Here is a 22,996-nt window from a genome sequence, read left to right as displayed (position 1 = left end):
AGAGAAGGTAGCCCATACCGGGTGGGCAACAATTCCCTTAACAGTTCTGCTTCTGTTCAGAAAAGCACCCAAAAGGGTGGGTTGACCGGAGACACATCCGGGCCTTTTTGATTTGGGAGTAACACTGGAGAATTAACTTTGATCTGGACATTACGCTCTGGTCACAAGATTCCCAGGGCTTCCCGGCCTTGGGAACATGTATCCTGAGGAGTGAAAAATATGCATTTATGTCTCCCGCCTCAGGGGAATGACACACAAATGGAATAATGTGGAAAGGTCAGAGAGAAGCAAGGGAGTGAGTCGTCTGCACCAGCTATGGTGGGGTTGTCTCTTTCTAGCGTCATGGCCTCATGTGATGGACGCACCCCAGCTAGAGCTAACTTTTCCTTCCTTAACAATTTGCTTTAAATCTAGTATCTAGAAATGTGGCTCAACAGACATGGCAAGAATATGACCACCTCAGAAAGAATCGATGCCAAAACCATATGCACACACAGACAAACACAAACACTCACACAACCCTTCTTCAAACTCAGTCTCTACCATGTGCCTTTTCAAGCCACAAAACACCACACAAGCCTTTTTTTCCTCTTTTTTTTTTTGTTATAAATTTTTGGGTGAAAATGAATCTTTAGCTGGGATTCTCCTGCCTGTGAGTGTAGCCATGGACGGGGGTATGGGTCAGTGTTAATTTTCTTATGTTTTTTTTTGTCACGTTCCTTTAGCTCACCTGCAAACTGGTGTGAATAAGTGATTATCTGTTGTCAGCAGTTGCCGGAAGGCTTGCTGGCTATCTATTTTTAAAACCTTGTTGCATCAACAATGGATCAACAAGGGTGGACAGAAGGACACCACACCCTAAACCAGTGCAGGGACTCATCTTTGACTCTCACCCTTGGAGCCCTTTGTTTTGTACATTCTCTTTCTCGAACCCCTTACTTTCCACTCTTTGTTCGCCAGCTCTGTGTGATCGGGGGCCATTTCTTACCAGGACCCCAGTCCTCAGTGCCCCTGCAGTAAAAGGGGACACATAGGATGTACCCCACATAGGATAGTGAGGGCATGGTGAGCTCTTGGATGTGAAACAGATTTAAAGAAGAAAACATTGCCAAATACACGGAATTCTTGCTGTTACAAAATGACTTGCTTTGTCCCAGAAGGTGTCCGCCATGAGACGGTATCTCCTCAGAGACGTATGGAACAATGGGAACCTTAAGGCAGGCACTGAGTTGGAAAGGTGACAGAGAGGTTCATATTGAAGGAAGGACAGGGTCAGTGTGGAGGACCACAGCTATCTCTCTTGGGTTTACCTCTCTTTGTATACATGCTCTATCTCCACTGGGGTGTGTGGGGAACACAGGAACCTCTGTGTGTCTGCTGTGTATTTGTGTGTCTGTGTGGAAATGCTTACGTGTTCCTGCACTGACAGGAGTCCCCTTCCAAAGACATGGAGGGTGATTTCCCATCTTTACCAACACCAAGGAGGTCCTCAGAGAGCCCTTGCCTGCTCCCTCCCATGACCTCCAAACAGCATTGCAGCCAGAGACGATGGGGGCCCATTACTTCCCCCTGATCAGCAAAACACAACCAACTGCCTGTGGAGACTCTCAGATTAACCTGGTGCCACAGCTTGACTCTAAGTCATTTGCACACGAAGAGTTTGGAAATGGAAGTATAGTGTCTCCAAAAAGAGCAATACAGGGAGAAGTCTAGCTCCAGCCCCCACCCCTTGGGTTAGCATCTTCCTCTGCTAGGCTGCCACCACCATGCATCAATTGCAGCCATCTTGGCCTTCACTTCCCCCCCAACTATAAAATATTGAGAGAGAGCAGAAAGAAGTGGTTTTGTTGGCAAAGACAGGAGGGAGAAGCTGGAAGGAGAGGGCAAGCTACCAGGTCATTGTCAAGGTTGACAGTGTCAGACTGTCAGAGAAACTGGAGATCCATTATGGGGGTTTCTGCCCTGGCCCCTGCTTCGTTTGCTCACAACCCAACTATGGGGCATTTCACTCTCCCGAGCTTCACAAAAGCATCAGTGGACTCACCTGTGGCTGAAATCCTTTGAGGTCGCTGGCTGCAAGGTCACTGGCTGTGAGGAGCTGGAAGAGAACAAAGGAGTCTTCCTGAGTGATACTTTCCCAAGTCTGCACACAGTATCCCCAGGACCACTGATCGGCAATGGACTCACCACTGCCCAGATCTGGAGCTCGAGAAGCATAATTGCAAAAGGCAAACGTGGTATTTCTGGGCTAGGAAGCTAGACCCAACAGCCTTCTCATCTTGTGTCCACCACACCTCTGATTTGATCTCCCTCTGCTGCCCTCTCTCTATGCGCCACCAATTCTACAAATGGTCTTAAATTAGAGATCAGGGACTATGTGTGGACTTCAGCAGGTCCATAGGCTCCTGAAATTGTGCAGGAATTTATAGATGTATAACACTTCCTTAGAGGGTCCCTTACTTTCTTCCTACAATCAAAGTAGTCTGTGATACCAAAGCTAAAGATACAGTTACAGGCCATCTCCTTGGGAGGGCTGCTTCTTCCTCTTCCTCTCCCTCTTCCCCTTCCCTCTTCTCTGGCCCTCCCCCGCTTCTTTCTTTTTCTTTTTCTTCAATTGGACCAGTAAAAATAACCCTTCCCTTTGCCCACCTGCATGTGACTCAGTTTCCCTTCATCAGATATTACCTTTGATCTTACAGACTATTTAGGTGTTCACAGCTTATGCCTCAAACTGTCATGTACAATATTGGAAGAGAAGAGTCAGGTTTAGATATTTTCCGTGTCTCTGTGTTTAATCAATATTAAAGGGTCAAGTTCATGTTTTGATATTTTTGCATCCTCTCCAGAAAGCTAGTACTAGATAGAAGCATACGATTAATTACTAAAATAATCACATTCTTTATTGTTGCTCAAAAACGCTGCGAAATTGTAGGATCAAGAGAAAAAAGGCAGATGCTTATTTTGATTCAAGGAGTGTGACTGCTAGCTTTGTTAGGCCTGGAGAGCGTTTGTGAAAAATAGGAAAGATTTCATGTTTGCTGGAACAATATTTTGTTTGGTTCAAGAAAGAGAGGGAGTCACACTGGGTTCCAGTGCCTCCAGCCTTCAGGAAAGCTCAGTGGGGCTGCTCAGCTTCTTGATATCACTTTGCCAAAAATGATACAGGAAGTGGTGCTAACTCCAGCACAGAGCTGAAGTGAGGTGGAGAATGTGCACGCTAGACCTCTGTCCTCACGCGCAGTCCTGACGGCTAGGCTCCCCAGGCTGCAGGTGCCCTGAGAAGGTGGCATTTGTCGTGACAGCCAGCCAGTCAGTTTGGCCCCTCTGTTTCTTATAGAACAGCCAAGCAACAAGCCATGAGGGCACTTGACTAGTCACTGAGCACCAAACTGAATCATAAGACAGTCCCCGCCTTTAAGGAACCTGCAGTTGCATCAAAGGACTAGATATGTGTATGTCAGTGCGAGCAGAGGGTAGGAGTAGAGCGGAAGCATCAAACTGTGCGTGCATAGAGCAAGAGAGGTCGGGGGTCGGGGGTGAGGGTAGGGGGTGCTGTTGAAAGAAGACGGAGTTTGAACCGAGTCTTGCAAATGGAAAGGCAGCAGGACAAGGCAGTTCAGGTGAGGCAGCTATGGAATCGAGACGTGGACAAGGGATGTGCCCGTCCTCACCAAGCTCCCTTGGCATCAGCCACGGCACACGTTAAGGAGGAAATTAGGAGACACAGAGGGTCAAGGATGGCGGCGGCGGCCAGCAGAGTGGTTGCTGCTTCCCGTGTTTTCTCTTTTTTAACCTAACAACTGCCACATGAGATAGACAGCAGCTCCACTTTACGGAGGGGAAAACTGAGACTTCGTGGAGGATAAATAGCATTTTCTAGCTCACGCGGGTAGTACTTGTATTTGGGATTTAAATCCAAAACTGTATTTTCCCAAAACTCATCCTCTCTCTTCCATACAACAATGCCTCTCGACGATGGCATGCTGGAGATAATCTGTTGCGGTGCCATGTGTAGCAGAAAAGGGTGAGTGCTACTTTCTTAGTCAATGAGCCATAGGCAGTAACATAAAGCAAGCTGCTAAGAATGACCATTATTTGACCCTTCTTCCAGACATTCTTTCATTTCACTGGCAATGACCGTCTACTCTTCAGATCTTAACGATGACGTCTAGGCCTCTAACTTGAGCTGAGCAAAGGTTAGGATGGAGTGGAGAGGAGGAACAGAAAAATCAGAGGGAGGTTTGAACATGGGCGTGACCTTTGCAAGGGCAGAGCCACCAACATGTGTTAGCATATAGGACCAAGTGTCGAATTCTCCAGGCCTTTGGAATCCAGCAGGCAGGCATCTTTCTACCCTCCCTCCCCGCCCCCACCCCTTAACAGAGTTCACCAGATAGAGAGAAGGTGTGAGACAGAACATCTACTTCCTCCTAGTTCTGAGACGCTTCATCTGGAAATCAACCACAAGCATGTTCAAGGCATCTCAACATATGCACTTTTCCCTCGTGTCAGCAGTTTTGGGATTGAGGACTTGCCAGATCCATCTGTCTGGATATAGAGACATGGCATCTTTGGTTATTACTTGTCACGTCCCTAGCTCAAAAAATTAGGATCTATCTATCCTACCTTCCTGGAAGCCTTATAACCTCTTCCCTTCTCTTAAAGGAAACCAGATGCATGCAATTTACTTCTTAATGATTTAAGGGATCTGTTTTGTGCTGTTATGTGTATTTTTTTATTTCTTCACCTAACAAAACCATGCCCAACAATACCGTGATTTATATCATATGTAATTTCTGCATTCCTTAAAGTGATGAGGTCTAGGCAGGTGATTAGGCAATAAATACCTGTTGGCCAAATGACTTAAAAGGAAAGTGGGGGAATATTGTCAACCCAGAGGTGAGAGCGAGAATGGCCCAGTTGCTGAGCCTGGAGAGCAGAAGTGTGAGAGAGTGCTTGTGACACCCCTCAAGTCGACAAGAGGAAATGGCACTCAGTATCTAGAGCATTTCCTGTATGAAGTAGGCACTCAGATAATTTGAATGAATTAATTAACTTACACGATGAGAGCAAGGTCTTCTCTTGCCGCTGTATTTATGCGTGACTATTGGCATATATTTCAGTGTAGGTGTCAAAGGTTAAATTGAAGGAAAGACAGGATGAAAGAGGAAGAGGTTGAGCAGTGAAGCAACCCACTACCACAGGGAGAGGGGGAGCTGCCCTTCCTGAGGATGAAACAGTACAACGGGACCAGGGCCCTTTAGATGTGTTAGCTTAGCCAAGGTGGGTTTAGGGAAGGCAGTGATGAGCTGTAAGGTGTGGTTATCAAGTAACTTCTAGAATTCTTGAATTCCTTACCTTGGGGGATTCTGAACTACTTCCTCACAATCTAGCATGCACTTCAGGTGTTATCTGACCTGGGAAGGAGCCAAAGGCAAACCTAGTGACCTCCTGCTTCAAGGGTTCCTGAATGAGGGTGTGTGGAAGTCTGCTTCTCCCCAGCACCCAGTGAGGACCCCCTGCCGGCCTGGCTCCTGGCTTTTACCCTTGCTCCAACCAAACACATGAGCTCTTGGGCCAAACACCGACCTTGCTCCTTGACCGCTCCCCTTTATACAGCTGATTATTTCCTAAACATCTACACCTTCTGCACCCAGGAAGGGGAGAGGGCTGGCCCTTGGCACTGAAGGACTGTGCTTAGATGGGGCTTAGAAATACAGAACAGGAAGTCCTCCTGTATTCTGCAATCACAGCCCATCTAGATCTGGACCCCCAAAGAGTTTCAGGACCTGAAGGAGACAGCTGAAGTTCTCTGGGTGGATGAGAAAAACCACTGTGTCCCCAGCGCAGTCAGAAGCCACCTCTTCCCGGGAACTGGAGCGAGAGCAGGTCGTTGAGCCCGAGAGCCCCCACCATGTCCACCTCTCCTTCCCTTCAACCATGGCAGCTCCGCTCTGCTCTTTCACATACACAAATTAATTGGGAGTCAAACGTTCTGTCCCTAGAAAAAATTTAAACCTTCCGGACTAAGTTCTTATTTTGCAGAAGTTGATAAGCGACTTCTCAAGATCCCACGGCTAGTTAACCTAGTCATCCCCGGTTGAGGCCTCTAACCTCCAGTCCCTCTACTACAGGAACCCCTAACCCCAGACAGAGGGGGCTACCTGCCTGCCTCCATGATAACATGTGCGCACAGTACAGGGGAAACTGAGGCCTGGGCAAGAAGACACGAGCGTGTCTCTCCACAAAGCCACTGCCCTGAAAAGCACTGATCCCAGACCCTCCCCAAACCATCCCCCTCCTCAGAGATGGCCTCATTCTGTCCCCCTGGAGAAATGCCCCCTGCCCAGAGCCGTCTGGCTGTGCAGGGAGCGATCCATGACAGGGAGGCAGAGAGGGAGGAAAATGCAATCTGCATGGCTCTGGGGACTTCAATCAGGCTGAAGTTAATGAAAAGGATCCTGCCTTTTCCCAGGACTGCTAAATGTCTGCACCGCTCCCAGCGAGAGGGTTGAGCGGGTGTTGGGGGAGAAGGGCAGACAGAATTACATTTAAAAGGCAAAGGAAAGAGAAAATTCTTTCATCTCCCTGGCAGAGTGGGCAGTGTTCCTGGGGCCCTGTCTCAGACCATTCTCATTCCTGACACGTCTTGCTGTTCTCTGGAACAGTCCGCATTCAAAATATTAGGATGATGACCCTGCTTTCCATTTTTGAGGAGCTGCAATTTCTCTCTTGGCACAGTTGTGGGGTGTTTTTTTATTTTTTGTTTTTTTTTTTTTTTGGTCTCTCCAAGCCTGAGGGGTGGGGGTTAGGGAGCAGAGAGGAAGACCAAGGAAGCTGTAGGGCTCTGCTTCCACCACCCAGCTCTCTGCGTGGGAGTGGGGGGGGGGGTGTCTCCCTTTGCTTCCCTCACCATCCAACTAGCTGCAGACAGCACCATCTTGTGCCCTCTAGGATTGCCCCTCAAGCAGCTGCCCTTCCCCCAGCTAACTTCTACAGCATCCAAATCTTTCCTCAGAGGAGGAGAGGAGGTGGCTCCCCCTCTCCCTCTGCCTGCCTGCCCCAGGAACATCATTTCCCCTCTCCTGGCCCCTTGCCAAAAGGACACATCTCATCCGGGGTGGGTGCAGCCTAATACATCCCCACCAATCCCCCAGGCTGATCTGGGGAACATGCATCTGGGAATGGGGTCACTGACACAAAAGGAGGGGGATATGGGTCACCCTGGACATCTGTCCAGAAGGATCTCAACCTTGCAGACATGCAGCTGGACAAACTGAAGGCTGGTTGCACTGAGGATCCTCTAGGTCATTTGTTCTTCCCCCATAGTTCCTCCCTTGTGGGCCAGAGAGATAAATGATGGCATGGGAGATGGACAGATGGATAGACGGATGGGCGGATGGATGCTTGCATGCATGGACGCATGGGCAGGTAGGCAGAGAGATAAAAGAACAGAGCAAAGATGGCTTTGGGGAAATAAATGCTCCATTTAAAAATTATGTTTAAATATACCACCCTTTCATTAAATAAAACATCTACTTAAGGAATGCCCGGGTGGCTCAGTCTGTTAAGCATCTGACTCTTGATTTCGGCGAGGTCATGATCTCAGGGTCCTGAGATGGCCCCATGTTGGACTCCGTGCTCAGCGGGCGTCTGCTGGAGATTCTCTCTCCCTCTCCTTCTGCCCCTCCCCCCACCCCCTTGCTCTCTCTCTCAAAGGGAAAAAAAAAAAAAGCTCTTCTACTTAACCCCCTTTACACACACACATTCAACCTGTTCCCCTTTCCTATTTTGTAGGAAGTGGATCTTTTTCTCCCTCTTTACTTTGTGAAGTGTCACCTGCTTCCTCCTTCGTCTGCAGGATGGAAACTAAACCCCATCCCAACCCAGCCCCTCCGCGCACACAATTCAGGACAGCCTCTGTCCTAGCAAGCTGAGACAAATACCCAGGCAAATGTGTGACGGAGGGTGTCAGAAACCAACAAGCCCCACACTCTAACTTGGCAAAAGGAAACTGAGGCTCAGAAAGATTGCGAGTCACCCAATGGATATTCTGGAACAAAACCAATTCTGTGTATGCAACTGGGAGAAAGTCTCAGGTACCCTCACATGGAGGACCGGGAGACTCTGAAAGGGCTGGGGAGTGCTGCAAGGTGAGTCGCGGTTAAGACAGAAAAAAAGGGAAGAAGGTGAAGGTGATATCCGTGAAGCAGCGGGCTCTGGAAGCACCCACCAGCAGTGAGCCCACGGCTCCACGGGGACCACAGAAGAAAACGTGGAAAGTGGAAAAGGGAGGTGAAATGGAACCGTCAGGTTGCCTCTCCCCATGGGGCCGATAAACGGCCACTGCTGTACAAAAGGCCATTCGTTAGACTCAGAGGAGGAAGACTCACGTCCCAGCCCGGTCCCAGCTCAATGCATGATGGGGGGATCTGTCATGGGCTCACACTTCATCTGTCCAGGTCTTCTTTAACTGCTATAGATGAATGCTATGTTCTCTCTGGCCCTACGCTCCCAGCAGCCCAAAGTGTCCTTAGCTTAGGGATGAAAAAGAGATGGAACAGACCGTCTCTAGTTTCTTCCCTCTTCTCTTTCCCAGCAACTCTCCCTGCAAGACACATACTTCTACCCTCTGGATGAATCCCTAATCAAAAGGATGGAAGGAAAGGCGGTGGGATGGTCTCATACCCCTCTCCACTACTGGACCGCTATGCAAACAGGAACTTAGGCAGATGGTCACTCGGACTGCTACATGGGTTCATCATCCAGGAAGCCTGCAGTCATCTCCGCATTCGAGCTCCAAGTGAACAACCTTACGATTCCGAAAGCATTAGTCCACCTGCCAAGACACTTGGGGTGTGTGACATAGAAGCCACACAGCTGGCTTCCCATCAGCCTAATAAGCAAGTAACACACTTAAAGCTGCCATCTTGGTCTGGCTGATGGTCCCTTTGCTAAAAGCCCTCAGCCCTCAGCTCTCATGGAATTTTAAAGGTTGAACCTGAAACCACTGACAGCTCCAGCCTTAGCTATGGAATCCCTGCCCAGAGAGCAGTAAGGATGACTAATAATAACTGAATATAATGCCAAGCAGGCCTGGTCTTGATTTCTTATTTATTTTTCTTAATGATGGGGTTCTAACATTTACAGGTGAGATCTCTAACAAAATCCCCTAGGTACACAGCCAAAAGAGCTTACTCCTTTTTTTTTTTTTAATTCCATGCATAACCTTGCACATAGAGCCTACGTTCTCAATGCAGTATGTGCATTTGGTTCTTGTCAAGTTACAACTATTTGCACTTCTGAGTGGGAATGTCTTTAATCCTTCTTCTTGTAGATCAGAGCTATAACCACAGACACCTAATGACAGAAGAGGACTCTAATCTAGAACTCCCTGAGACAATGAGTCTTATTTTATGTCACTTCAAACTGGTGAACTTGTAGAAGCTTGTCCCACCTTTTTTGAAATTCCCATTAGAATTGTTTTTAAACACCTTGTTCCTCAGACCAGGAAAAACAGATGTCGTAGAGACCATTTTGTGTGGCGTTGGGTCGGAAGTTTACCAAGGTCAACCTGGTATAAATTGGTGACACGTGACATGGGTGTTCACAGCCCCATTTCTTAAGGGTTTTGGTAAAGCGCAGAGGTTAAGTCATTTCTGAAGGTAACAACCAGTAGAAGGCAGAACGTCTGTGGAACCTCATTTGGCTGACTCATGTTCTTTTTCACTCCATCTTAAGGCTCTGAGCCCTGCTCTTTGGGGAATGTGTGTTATCAGAGGTTCCATCGCATCCTCTGCGATGCTGACACCTCAAAGTGAACCATGCAAAACAAACTTGGAGAACAGTGCTTCTCAAAGTGTACCCCGAGGAGCCCCGGATTCCACAGAAGGGTCCTGGGGACTCTGAGCAGGTGAGGGACTAGAGCTGAGGTGGGGCGTTGCAACCTCCCACCCACCTTATCCGGGGCAGCATAACCTCCACTGGTATTTTGTATTGTACTTCCATGCTAAGATGATTTAAAGCTTTGTTAAAAAGAAATTTTGAAAACTCTTATCTTAAAAGATAAGGCCCTTAGATAGGGGAACGCACCATTCACGGTGCTAACAGAACATACCTGGGGAAAAGAGAATTAACCTTTAGAACTCATTTTAAGAACACATTAGACCTCATTTTAGGAACACAGCCTTTAATACTTGCCATGAGTTACTCATCAGGAAAATGTGTTCTCTTCCTCTCTTTATGCTCTCTGCCGGCAGTGATGTCTGCTGTCTTCATCTGAAGTTCCGCAAGCTACATGCTTAAGAAAGCATAACTAATTTACCAGGAAAGGAAGGAGCTAAAGATATGCCGCTTCTCAGAAACACAATCTGGGCTGTAGGTCCTTCCCTTCAAATGAAATGAAGAAATCACATCGCGGGGCGCCTGGATGGCTCAGTGGTTTAAAGCCTCTGCCTTCGGCTCAGGTCATGATCCCGGGGTTCTGGGATCGAGCCCCGCATCAGGCTCTCTGCTCGGCAGCGAGCCTGCTTCACCCCTTTCACTCTGCCTGCCTCTCTGCCTACTTGTCATCTCTCTGTCAAATAAATAAATAAAATCTTAAAAAAAAAAAAAAAAGAAATCACATCGCAATCCTCTGTGGGCTGTTTGCAAAGTCCGTAGAAGGCCAGTAATGGAGGTTCCCTTCACTGACCATATGCCAGGCGGGGCTGGGTGCTGAGGCAGGGAGGGAATCTACCCTTGTCTCCTTCTCATCGTTTGCTGAGTTTCTGCTTAGAACTGACCAGATGATCTGCTCGCTTGGCTTTAAAACTAGTATTAAAGCTTTCAAATGCGTCTCCTTGGCGAATCCCAGGAAATTGATTTACACCCCTGGGCTCACTTACAGCAGAGAATGGAAAAGTCAGAAGGTGCTTGTTTCAGAGAGGGTCTGAGCACTAGAATCAAAAGCTCTTCTCAGCTCGGTGTAGCCAATTTGGCTGAGAATCAGGGTCCCTCGGGCCAAATCTAGAGCAATTAATCATGGTTACAGGTGAGCATCTGAAAGGGAAACCGTCAAGCAGGACCCAGGGATGGCTGAACCTCGTAGATGCGAGCAGCCACAGTTTCTGCAAGCCCCCGGTAAAGTGGAAGGATCGGCTCCAGAAAGCCTACCCTGAGCTCCTGGGAATTATAATATGAGAAATAATTTATTTTTCAAGACCCACTTTTGCCTGTGATTGTACCAAGTAGATGCTCAGCTCTATTATCCCTCCTCATATTCACGTTACCAATACAGGGCAGTGCTGTTTTCAACAGTTAACAGTTGAGCAAACTGAGGCTCAAACTGGTTAAATCATTCACCGTTTTGGAGGCAAAAAGTGGCCACACTGGAATGTGATAATGATGCCGAATCATGACAAGGCCAGTCCCCTGCCTGAGGCATCCATGACCCCCTTCAGGCGTCCCCGCATGGACTGGTGCCTTCTCTATTCCTATCATGCCAGGTAAGGCATCCAGGGACATTAGCAGGGACAGCTGTGCCCCAAATGACCTGCCATGCAGGTAGGAGCCAGGCCTCCAATGAACCCTGGGTAGCCTCACAGCGCAGGCATCTAAGATAATGGCCTACTGTCTTGATCTTCCTCTCAAATGTCTCTGAACTCAAGATGACATTTTCAAAGGAGCTTTTTGTTCATGAATTCTGTCTGACCAAGGACTCACCAGAGTCTGCCCCGTACACTTACACTGCCACAAACACTGTTACTTATCATGTGTATCCTCTCTTCCTAACCAAGCTTATACCCTCTCCCCACTCCCTCCTTTCTCTCCTCCTTTTCTTCTCCCTTTCCAGATAAAAATGGCATGCCAGGATCCAGGCACCATCACAGATTCTGGGAATCCCCATAAACTCATCAGTGCTTTCCAGGGATCAGCTCATATCATTACACCTTCTCAAGAACCTCATGACTCCGTCCATTTTACAAATAAGAGAGGGGAAACTTAACTTATTTAAAGTTGCAAGACAGTAATCGACAGATCCCAAGAGTCTGCTCAATTCCATTTGAAAGCAAGGCCTACATTCATTCTTATCTACTCCATATGTGTGGTGCTACCAACGGTCTAGATGCTGTCTTGGGTCACCTCCTGCCTCCTAGAAAAGATCTCTGTCTTTTAGGGATGCCAACTAAGACACAAGGAGGCAGGTGTTTATGGGGGGAAAAAAAAAGGTAACCAAACCAGTAATGAGAAGGGGATAGTTGCATTCCAAAGAAGAATAATATCATCATGGTCACATAGGTGGGCACTTTCAATAACACACAAAAATGGGAAATCCCAAGTATTCCATCTCTGTTAGGCATGAAGTATGGCTTATGTCCTCCTTGAATGCAGCAGAGCATGAGGACCAGGAGGAAGAAGTCATCCGGGAAGTTCTGCACCTGACAGAATGATGGAGCTGGACGGCAGCAGGTACAATCTTCAGGGGAGACAGACAACCATCTTTCCAAAGATAAGAGAAGTGAAACCAGAGTTCTTCTCATTTGCAAGAAACAATCTTCACAAACTAAAATTTGAAAGACAGTCTTTGTTTACCAAATCCCTCTGCTTACAGTTTTCATCAGAAAGATGAGTTAAGCTTTTTGTTTTTTGTTTTTTTGTTTTAGTATACATGCTGCTGAAGCGAGTACTAGTTAAGTATTTTTAAAGAAGATCTGGTTATTTTCTTCTTCATGAAACATGCCCGTTTATATGCTTTGCTTTTGGTGGAAATGACAATCTCTTCGAGCTGCCATCTGAAACCTGTTTGCACAACCAGTGTGCAATCTCTTTCACAAATGGCCCTGCTTTTGCATTAGTGTTACAGGCCCTAAGAGTGCTGAGTCCTCATCTGGTCCTACCACTCCCTGGGATAGGAGTCCTCGGAGGACGGAGATACCTGGCTGTTTCCAGAGTGGTTCTTCACCATTGGCCATAGGCTACAGGGTCTACCACAGCTTCTAAAGATGACCCCTGATATATTTAGCTAGCAGAACATCTTCAGAAAATAGGATTTGAATCCCTAGCATGACGACCTCGAAGGAGGCATGGTTCCGTGGCATATATGCACCCTGGTACTTTGGTAAAAATCTGTCCCTCTTGTATTTTATACAGGACTTCTGGAAATGTTTGGCTGTTTCCTGGGGGGGTGCATGTGTCTGTTTGTGTTTCGTGCAGTCCTGCCTTGACTATGGTTTGCTAAAAAATGGTTCCTTGGGGTTTCACTCTCAAGAATAAGACGACTGTTTGACGGAGGTGTTTGGAAAATGGAGGTCTCCCCTTTGTCGAAGCGGCTCCGGCAAATGTGGATTCTATCTACCCACACCTCTTCTGCAAATAAGGTATCCTTTAAATTGTTCTCCCTCAAGTCTCATGTGTGCCTGATTCCCAATCCACCCATTCTGGGACAAACTTGTCCCTAATTTCTGGCTGGCTCTGTTGGAGATGCCTCTCCACATGCTGCCCACTGAGAACGAACAAAATGAATGAACAACACAGATGCTGCATCGGTGGGACTGGACGTGGCTGCTAACTCAGTCTGAGACCCTTAGTAGTCTTAGGTCCAAGCCACGTATTTATAGCACAAACACAAAGGGCCTACCACAGGGACTGGCGATGCTCACTTCTGCAGCCATACTGGGCAATTCACGGGTAGTGCGACCCCAGGCAAGTCACATCTCCACCTGGTTCTTAGTCCTCCCCGCCTCTGACATGAGGAGCTCTGCCAGCCTGTGCGTGGGCCCACCAGTCGCCCTGCCATTATCTGGCTTCATACATACTATCTATCACCCTTCAGGGTGGGATATCACAGAACGTGGTAGAGCAATTGGATGATAAGAAGTAGGGCTCCCGGCAGCACTGAGGAGTTAGTGAAGCCTAAGTGTGTCTTTAGAAGAATGTATGCCTTCCCTCCCTCACTGGTCTTTCAGACAGTAACCGGCCTCTTGTTTCTCTCCACATCCCTTCCTACGTAAGCCTGGGTTCAGGGAAATACCCACTGTCAATCAGTTGTGTCGTAATCACCGTGTGACTAGGCTCAGGATAGCTATTGGCTGTGTTTCACTTTTAACCAGGCAAGAAAAATTAGAGTCTGCAAGTCTTTGGATAAAAAGAAATTCCAGATCTAAGGAATTTGAGAGAGGCCCTGCATTTGGAGGGCAGAGGACCCACTGGGACATGGGAACTATATGAAGCAAGGATGACTCCGGGGTGGACGAGGGACAAGAGGGGAGGGAGGGGGGCACCTAGGTGGCTCAGTGGGTTAAGCCTCTGCCTTCAGCTCAGGTCATGATCTCAGGGTCCTGGGATCGAGCCCCACATCGGGCTCTTTGCTCAGCGGGGAGCCTGCTTCCTCCTCTCTCTCTGCCTGCCTCTCTGCTTACTCGTGATCTCTCTCTGTCAAATAAATAAATTAAAAAATAATTATAAAAAAAATAATTATTAAAAAAAAATTATAAAGAGGGGAGGGAGGCCATAAGTCGCTGTGCCCAGCAGCTCACCCCTGTAAAGCTATAGCAAAGGCTGAGTCATGTCAATGCCAGGGCCCCGTCTCTCCAGTCACCCTATAGCTTTCCTTGACCTCGTGAGATATTAACAGGAATCTAAATTCTAAGACACACAGCTTCTTTCCACATAAAATGTAAGAGTTTGACAACAGGGCTGTCTTTTAATTATTTCCTCTGTAATCAACTAGGTGAGACATGGCTGGGATTCTTCATAGCCCAGCCCGGGGAACATTGCCCTATTTCAACATATAAAGTGTTTTTATTATAACAAGAAGGAAGCACGAGATGGATAAAATAAATACTTTTACTCCCTAGACCTAAAAATGTTTCAAAGGATGATCTCGCTTAATCATCCCAACAGCAAAACAAAACAGAGAGGGACAGAAACTATCCTGCTTGTTTGACAGATGGAGGAAATGAGGCAAAAAAATCGGTCAGTGATCTGCCCAGGGCCATGTTCTTGGCTGTAGAAGTCTTAGTGTGGAAGGGATCTTGGGGCGTGAGTATCCAGCCCTCCCTCCAAAGCAGGAATCCCCTTCTCGAACTTCTCCGACAGATGGACACCCAGCTTGAACACTTCAGAGGAAGTGGCATGGCTATTTTCGTGCCACAGCAAGAGCCTAGAGCACACTCTACCTTTATTCCGATGAACTATGCCTCACTGAAACTCAGCCCCGGAGTCCCAAGAACAGAAACTAACAGCTTTTTTTTTTTTTTTTTAAACCATCACGATCTTCCTGTCAGGCAGAGAATGTGAACCCCATTTTACAGATGAGGAAACAGATGGACTAATCAACTTACTCCAGGCTGCATATCCTAAGATAGAGCGAGACACCAAACCAAAGGATTTTAGCCTCCTCTCCTCTCTCTTGCATTCTTCAGCTTTGCACTCGTACGTGCTCCAGTATGCTCAGTCCTCCAGCCATGAGCCATCCTGGACGCTTCTGGTTCCAGGTATCAGCCCTGTACATCTCCAGGTGGAATGTCCCAAGTGCTTCCAACTCTCCTTCTCTGTATATGGTTCCCAGTGTCATTGCCATGTAGCTTACGAATGCCCCCTCTGCACCCCGTATCAGAGGGAGGAGTAATTGTTACCCATCAGTCTTGTGCTGACACATCTTTAATAACTGACTCTCGGAAGGTAGCAAAACCTGAGTGTAAGGCATTGCCAATTAACTCCCATAGTGTAAGCTCTCCTGCTGTTTGAAGCTACCGACCTGAAGAGACTGACTGCAGATCTGGGAACACATGTCCCCAGGTGGCTCATGCCACCATGAGCTGGCTCCATCCAGCACACCCCTGCTGTACTCATGGGCCTACCTGCTAAAGACCACTGACAGCTGGCCTGGAACCCAGGCCAGGTGACTTGCGTGGAATGACACATCCCAACAACCTTAGGAATTAATATGTCCTCTGTGTAAATCTCGCTGAGCAGCAGGCTCGGCTACTGAAAGGAATAAATGTGAAAGATGCCAATATGCATCCAATAAATTCATGCAATAAATATTTATTTTTCTAGGAACTGGGGTCATAATAATGACAATAAAAAACCAAGTCCTTGCTTTCAATGAGACAGACGATAAAGTAAAATGGTAACAATAGGAATACTAATAATGATGTAAGCTGTCGATTTTAATAAAAGATGAAAAAGAAGAAAGGCCATGGGGGATGGAAAAGTAGGGATGAAGTAAGAAAGTGAGCCATGGGCTATTTGGGAGAAGAGCAGTCCAAACAGAGGAAACATGGGGGCGCCTGGGTGGCTCAGTGGGTTAAGCCTCTCTGCCTTCGGCTCAGGTCATGATCTCAGTGTCCTGGGATCGAGCCCGGCATCGGGCTCTCCGCTCAGCGGGGAGCCTCCTTCGCCTCTCTCTCTGCTCTGCCTCTCGGCCTACTTGTAATCTCTCTCTCTGTCAAATAAGTAAAGAAAAAATAAAAAATAAAAAAAATCTTCGAACAGAGGCAACATGATGTGGACAGTTACTGACATGAACGTGTGCTCCCTGTCTTGGCAGAACAGCAAGGAGGCCCGTGTAGCTAGAGCAGGGAAGGCAGGGGGAACAGTGGTTAGCAGTGAGTGTTGAGTCAACCTACAGAGCCATTAAGTATTAATCCCAACGTTTAGGACACAGTACCTTACTCTAAACGGCATAGGCAAGTCACTGGAGAAGCCCAGACACTGGACATGGTCTGAGTTCCCCAGGAAGCTGTTCCCTTGGCTGCTGCGTGGAGAACAGGCTCCAGTATTTGCTGTTGGGTTAGCCAAGGAGTGCGTGGGAGAGACACAAGTGAAGGATGATGCCAAGGGATTTGACCTAAGAAGTTGGAAGAATGGAACGACCACTGGTTCAGACTGGAATGACTGGGGCGGGTGGTGGCGTGGGAAGAGTTGGCAGTGCAGGAGCATCCTGGTATGGTTGGGAACTAAGAGCTTCGACACAGAACAGGAAGCACACAGGGGCTTGGTGGACTGATGAGCAGCTTGTCCTAGAACGTTAGGTATGCTGAGGGCATCCTGGGCGAGGAGTTTGGGGCTCATCCGTGTGGACGCTATGTTGAGAAATCCACACTATGAGAAATGCCAGATGAACCTGAGGCAATTCCAACTAAATGCAGTCAATGCTGCGAATCTGGGAACTGTGGAAATGGCACTTGGGGGAGATAGGACGTCAGGCTCAAAGGCCTCAAGCAGGAGAATGGCTTGCAAATCGGAATGGCCCCTACCATCTATAATGGGAGAAGAAACTAGACTGAGGTTAGGGCTCCTGAATTTGAAGCCGAAGCCTGGCATTACTTAGTGTGATGACCTTGTTCCAGTCACATCTCTAGAGCTCAGTGCATTCCCTTGGGAAGTGGGAATGCAGGTGAGGCAGGGTATCCTGCAAAGTAACACATGCCTGATGGTCGGCCAGGGTCAAGTTCAGCTAAAAGCTCTTCTCCGCTTACAGCTGAGCCCCTGTTTTCTTGCCCATGAAGAGCGGATGACATCCGGCACCTCCCACATCCCAGAGGTGGTTGATGAAACAATGGCCGTCAGCAGCACAGGGAGGCCGTGCTTCTGAAAGGTGGGCTGCCTCCCTCTTCCTGAGGTCTATCAGGGGCATGATGAGGCTCAATCCGGACCACTTCAGTGGTCCTGTGCCACATCACCAGACGGGATGGCTGGCAATGAGCTTTATACTCCTTCCTCTCCCCTACCTGCTCTTAAGCCTGTGACCTTCCAGAATCCTTTCACGTGGGAGGGTTGTGGGCAGTGAGGAGGGGTTTGGCCATGGCTCTGCTGTAGCTAGGTTTTACGTGGCCACCTCAGCATGAGGTTGACTGTGTGCCTCCCTGGGCAGAGGGCAAGGGTGGGTAAGAGGTGAATGGAAATGCTGCCTCTTCTGTGGAAGCTTTTATTAGAAACAGGGGATTCCCCATTACTGTTTCAAACTCTTTTGGCCCAACATGAAATGCCCCAAGGTCAAATTTATTAGTGTATCTCACAGCCCAGAGAACTCTTGGCTTTGGTGCCGAATCCCTCTTATCTCTCTTCCCTCCCTTGAGCCTTGTGATGTAGCCAAAGCAGCTGCTCATACCCCATCAGCCCCAGAGTGGGTCAATCTTATACAAAAGCAGACACACAGGCACTCGCTGCCTTCATGGGGCCGTCATCAGGAACTAGATGTACTCAGGACATTCTCCAGTGAGGGGAAAGAGGAACCGAGAGATGATTACATGGCAGAAGCACCAAGCTTGGGCTGGGCCCCGCAGATCCAGAACAGGTACACATAGGCACCCGAAGAAAGGTCTGGATTTTACCTGTCTGAATTTCAGCTTCCTTATTTTGGAAAGAGGACCCCAAATTCCTGGCTAGCTCACAGGATTTGTGGGAAAATAAAATGGGGGGGAATGAATGTCCATTGCTGTCCACCCTGTTCTACACATGAAGGGTACTACTGAGGACGTCAGTATTTCTGATGTCAGAAGTCATACTGCGTCTTTCGTTCAGCCCTCAGCAGACAGGCTTTACAGGTCTCTAACCGAGGCTGTGCTGGTTCCTCCTGATAAATCAGGAACCACATACCAGGTTTGCTTGGGGTGGGGGAGGAGCCACGGGGCCCTTCGTGGGTCTGGCTGCTCCTGAGTTGGACTTGGCATTCTTCTCGGTGGACAGCTACTGTGTGATGGCGTCTTCACACCTTGCTTGGTGGGTGTGCCGGGGGGACAGACTGGGCTTCCTGCTGCCAGGGTGAGGCACATGGCTGAACAAGCAGCAAGGGGCACAGCCTGCTGGGAGGCTGCAAGGGATTCCTTGAATGAAACTGAGGGCACTGGCAAGTCTCGCTGAAGGTCAGGCCTGCCTTGGTTTCCCCTGTGTCTCTGCCCCCTGCCCAGAGGTGGCCCTGAAGGAAGTGGTGGGGGAGGGGGTGGTCAGGCAGGGCCCGGGGCCCCATCCTCCCAGCCTGTGCCTGTGCATCTCATTATTGAGCGGGCCTGAATCAAAGCAGCCCCGTGCAGCTGCTGTCCTGTTTAATCCATTTGTAATCAAAAGTGATTAGCATGGATGCCTCGGTGCTGAGGTTATTGTGTGTGTGTGATCAAAGCCACAGCTCCTGCCTGTGTCCCAGAGCTGCCTGCACCTGGGAGGGCATGGCAGCCCATGAGCCTGGATCATGGGGCAGGCAGCCCCTGGCCGTCAGAAGGAGGGTGGGCTTCCTGAGCAGAACCAGGGGCAGGGAGGGCAACCTCGCCTGTTTGAGGTTCAGCAGCCTTGGGAAGTCTTTGGGGGAGGCCCACGGTCCAGCTTTCCCCTTTGGAGGGTGGCCTTCCCAGGCCAGAGACTTGGGGGAGCAGGTGGACCCAGGGCAGACCAAGGACAAGCAGGGCTCACTGAGCATTAGTTAGACTCATGAAGGATTCTTAAACTGCCTTGTTTTATAGGACTGGACACTGAGACCCAGAGCAAGGAACGAGAACATGCCTGGCAGGCACTTGTGTGTGTGTGTGAGAGAGAGAGAGAGTGTGTGTGTGTGTGTGTGTGTGTGTGTGCGCGTGTAGGGAAGGAATGTGACAGGGAAGAGCCAGGACAGAAGACAGGACAAAGGACATTGCCCCAAGCACCGCACAGCTGAGAAGGAGACCTGGCCACAGGCCGATGCCACCAGAAAAAAGCAAGCTACCTGCAAAGGATGCAAAGAGGGAAGAGCCAAGGAATGAAAATGTTTTGGGGCCTTTACTAGTTCCTGTATTTCTTCCCGTACGCTAACTCCAGTACCTTTCTGAGCCACCGCTCCCTAAAAACAGTGAAATCCCAGCCCAGCCCTTCCCTCTATTTATAAATCGTGCACGAGTAAAGCCTGATATCCCACTTGTCTCTGGCAGTCCGGATTATGAATGTCATTAACATCCAAATGAAGACTCCACTCTTTCTAGAAGCTTCCCCGGGCCCCCCTACTCTGCACTCTTCCACCTCGTTCTCTGTACCGCTCAGGAGACACTTCGCACGCATTGTCCTGCTAGCTCCTGGTGACGGGGGACCTAATTCCTTGAGTGTCGGAAGAGGATGAGTATATGAGTCAAACTCCGTCAGCCAGACTGAAGCCCCCACGGGCATCTAGCGGGCAGCACACTTCAGGACAGCCCTCTACGCCTGCTCCGGGGTGGCACAGTTCCCGAATCTTCCACAGGAGACTGGGAGCTCCTTGAAGGCAAAGCTGGACCTTTATGACTGCATCTGTCTCCACATGGAGCACAGTCCTTGGCTAGAGACCTGTACGGAATGTTTGCTGAGGGCGAGTTTGACATAAACGCGTGTTCTGACTGCGTTTTGACCTGGTCCGTGAGGCCACCTGGAGGTGCTCCATTCCCACCCAACCTTCAGCACCGTTCTCAAGCAGAAGAAAAGACTGGGGGTAAGGCAGAATGGGCCACATGGGGAAAACAAGCCAAGGAGCTGCTTTTCCACAAAAAGGTTTTCCAAGAGCCAAGAACCTGGGGGCTTCTCTCTCCCACTGGACACACACGAAGCCACCTGGCCCTAATTAACGGTTTGCACAGAGGACCGGGGTGCACAGCAACGCTGGGTAGGACAGGCATCGTGAGTTAGGGCAGATTCTAATCTCCGAGCATGGAGAAGAGTCTTGGGAAGGTCGGTACATTTTTTAAAGATCCCCGCAGGCACCCGGGATACAAATTCCATGCTATGTCACAAATTAAGGCCACGGTTTTCACCACCGACGGAGGAGATAAAGGAACACCCCAGATCCAACTTGCATACAACACTGAGGGGTTCCTCACACCAACAATGATTAAGTTTGGGAGGTGAACGCTACATGGGAATATCCGGAGGGAAGATCTGGAAACATTTAGAACAGACTCAAATACTAAGAGGATGGATCTTCCTCTAGCCGAGTTCTTCATCATGCCGGAAGATAACCTGACTCTCCAAAGGGATCAATAACCAATAATTACCCAGGCTGGTCACAGCCAGCCTGTACGTGGTTAAGCTCTGGTGTGTGCTGGGGGCTCCACACAGATCTCATTTATTTCTCAGTCTTTCTGAGTGGGCAACAGTTATCCCGTGTTGAAGAGGAGGAATCTGTGGGTAAGTCATTTGCCCAAGACCACATGCTGGAGAGTGACTGGGCTGGGAGCTAACTTGCCTCTCAGTTCCTCTCTCTCTGCCCCTCAGCCTGTGCACTATTCCCATGGCCCTCTGCACTGCGGGCTCAGTCCCGCTCTGGAGAGGCTGTAGCTGAGCAGAGCCGAGGCACGGTCGTGCCCAGCTCACCTCTCTGCCACCTCACACTTCAGTGCCTCACGAGACAGGCAAGCCGTCCCAGACCAGGCCGCTGGGAGAAATGGTAGGGCATATTCAAATAGAATCTTCTCATTTTACAGATTAGTGAATTGAAACTCTGAAAGGTTAATCACCTGCTCAACACCACAACGCTGGCTGATGACAGGCCCAGGCTTAAGAGCCAGCTCTCTGCCTCCCCCGTTCCCTGCCATCTTTGTTGCACTGTGGTATCTGAGACTAGCATGGTGGCCGGGAAACCGGGGCATGGGGGTGGCTGTCTTTTGGGCACTCGCACTGCAAGCGGGCAAAGCTCTCCTTAAAGTGCCCAGAAGGGGGGCACCTGGGTGGATCAGTGGGTTAAAGCCTCTGCCTTCAGCTCAGGTCATGATCCCAGGGTCCTAGGATCAAGCCCCGCATCCGGCTCTCTGCTCAGGCGGGGAGCCTGCTTCTCCCTCTCTCTCTGCCTGCCTCTCTGCCTACCTGTGATCTCTGTCTGTCAAATAAATAAATAAAAAATCTTAAAAAAAAAATGCCCAGAAGAAGTTTACTAATATGTTGCCAACAGGGGCGCATGTGCCCCCTGCCCACCTCCGCACTTAACAGCCCATCAGGGTCGCTCCGGCCCGGGCGTCCAATCCGGACACCGCGGGGCGGCATCCACAGGGCCTTTACAAAGCTGCACAGACTCCAGTGAATGTGGGAGCCTAGGGAGAGCAGGTGGAGATTCTCTCCCCTGATTTTTGAGAATCCGCAATTTCAGCTTAATTTGTAACAGATAGTGAGCGTAAAGAAACTGACAACAGGGCCATCAGCGATTCGGTTAGCAACATTTGAGGCCATGGCGCTTCAATATGACTGGAGCCAGCTGTCCATGCACAGAACGACCTTTGGCCCCATCCTTGGAGAAATGTAATTCTCTTCATGTCTCTTTCTGTCCATGGGGAGTTAGGAGCCAGAGCTGCCAGAATAATCTGAGGGCTTCCTAATGACGACGCTCAAACAAGCAGAGACGACGCATTGTCAGAAATGTAATCTGCAACTCTTCTCGTCTTGTTTCATGGTGTTTGCATTTTTTAAACCACCTCTTTGGGAAGAAGCGAGACGGTTGGAGGACTCCCTGTGCATGCACAAAGAGATGCATTTACCTTCCTCATCTTAGATGCCAGGGGAGAGATTAGAACGTGAGGAGTTCAGAGGCCTTCTGGTTTTGCGACTTCAAGCCCATCATATAGGTAATACGTGTCTTTTCTAGACATAGACCCAAACATGGATTAACTGTGTGTGCCGTCTCTAGGAGCAAAGCCAGCATCTCTGCATGCTTCTTCCCGGCCTCTGGGAGCCCTCCGCACAGAGAACACTGTCCTGCATGTGCTGATCTGCCACAGGGCAGGGATAATGCTCTGTGTACCTGTGCTCCAGCACACTCCGGCGCCTTGCTGGCATTTTTAATAACACCCACAATCCTTACCATGGCCTTCAAGGCTCTCCATGAACGGGCTGAGCTCTGCCTGCCTCTCCACACTATCCTCCCATCCCCTGGACCACCAGGGTTCCCAGCTCCAGCCACAATGCCTTCCATGCTGTTCCTTTTGTATAGGAGCTCACAGTTCCAATTGTACTCTGGAATCATGGGTGAGTTTTACACACACACACACACACACACACACACACACACTCATATGCACATATACTGGAG

At 49.1% G+C, this 22,996-nt stretch overlaps 1 protein-coding gene across 1 annotated transcript in view; it reads right to left on the bottom strand.

Annotated features, from left to right (window-relative positions):
- The window catches only part of SETBP1 (SET binding protein 1), a 366,573-nt gene that overhangs the window by 179,793 nt on the left and 163,784 nt on the right, over positions 1 to 22,996 (bottom strand). Inside the window, 1 exon segment of the mRNA XM_046025006.1 lies at positions 2,045 to 2,098. Coding sequence (XP_045880962.1) covers positions 2,045 to 2,098 — 54 coding nt within the window.

Source organism: Meles meles, chromosome 12 (genome assembly GCF_922984935.1).
Source record: "Meles meles chromosome 12, mMelMel3.1 paternal haplotype, whole genome shotgun sequence".
Taxonomy (NCBI): domain Eukaryota; kingdom Metazoa; phylum Chordata; class Mammalia; order Carnivora; family Mustelidae; genus Meles; species Meles meles.
The sequence above is the reverse complement of the archived record's forward strand: the minus strand, read 5'-3'. Positions and strand labels throughout refer to the sequence as shown.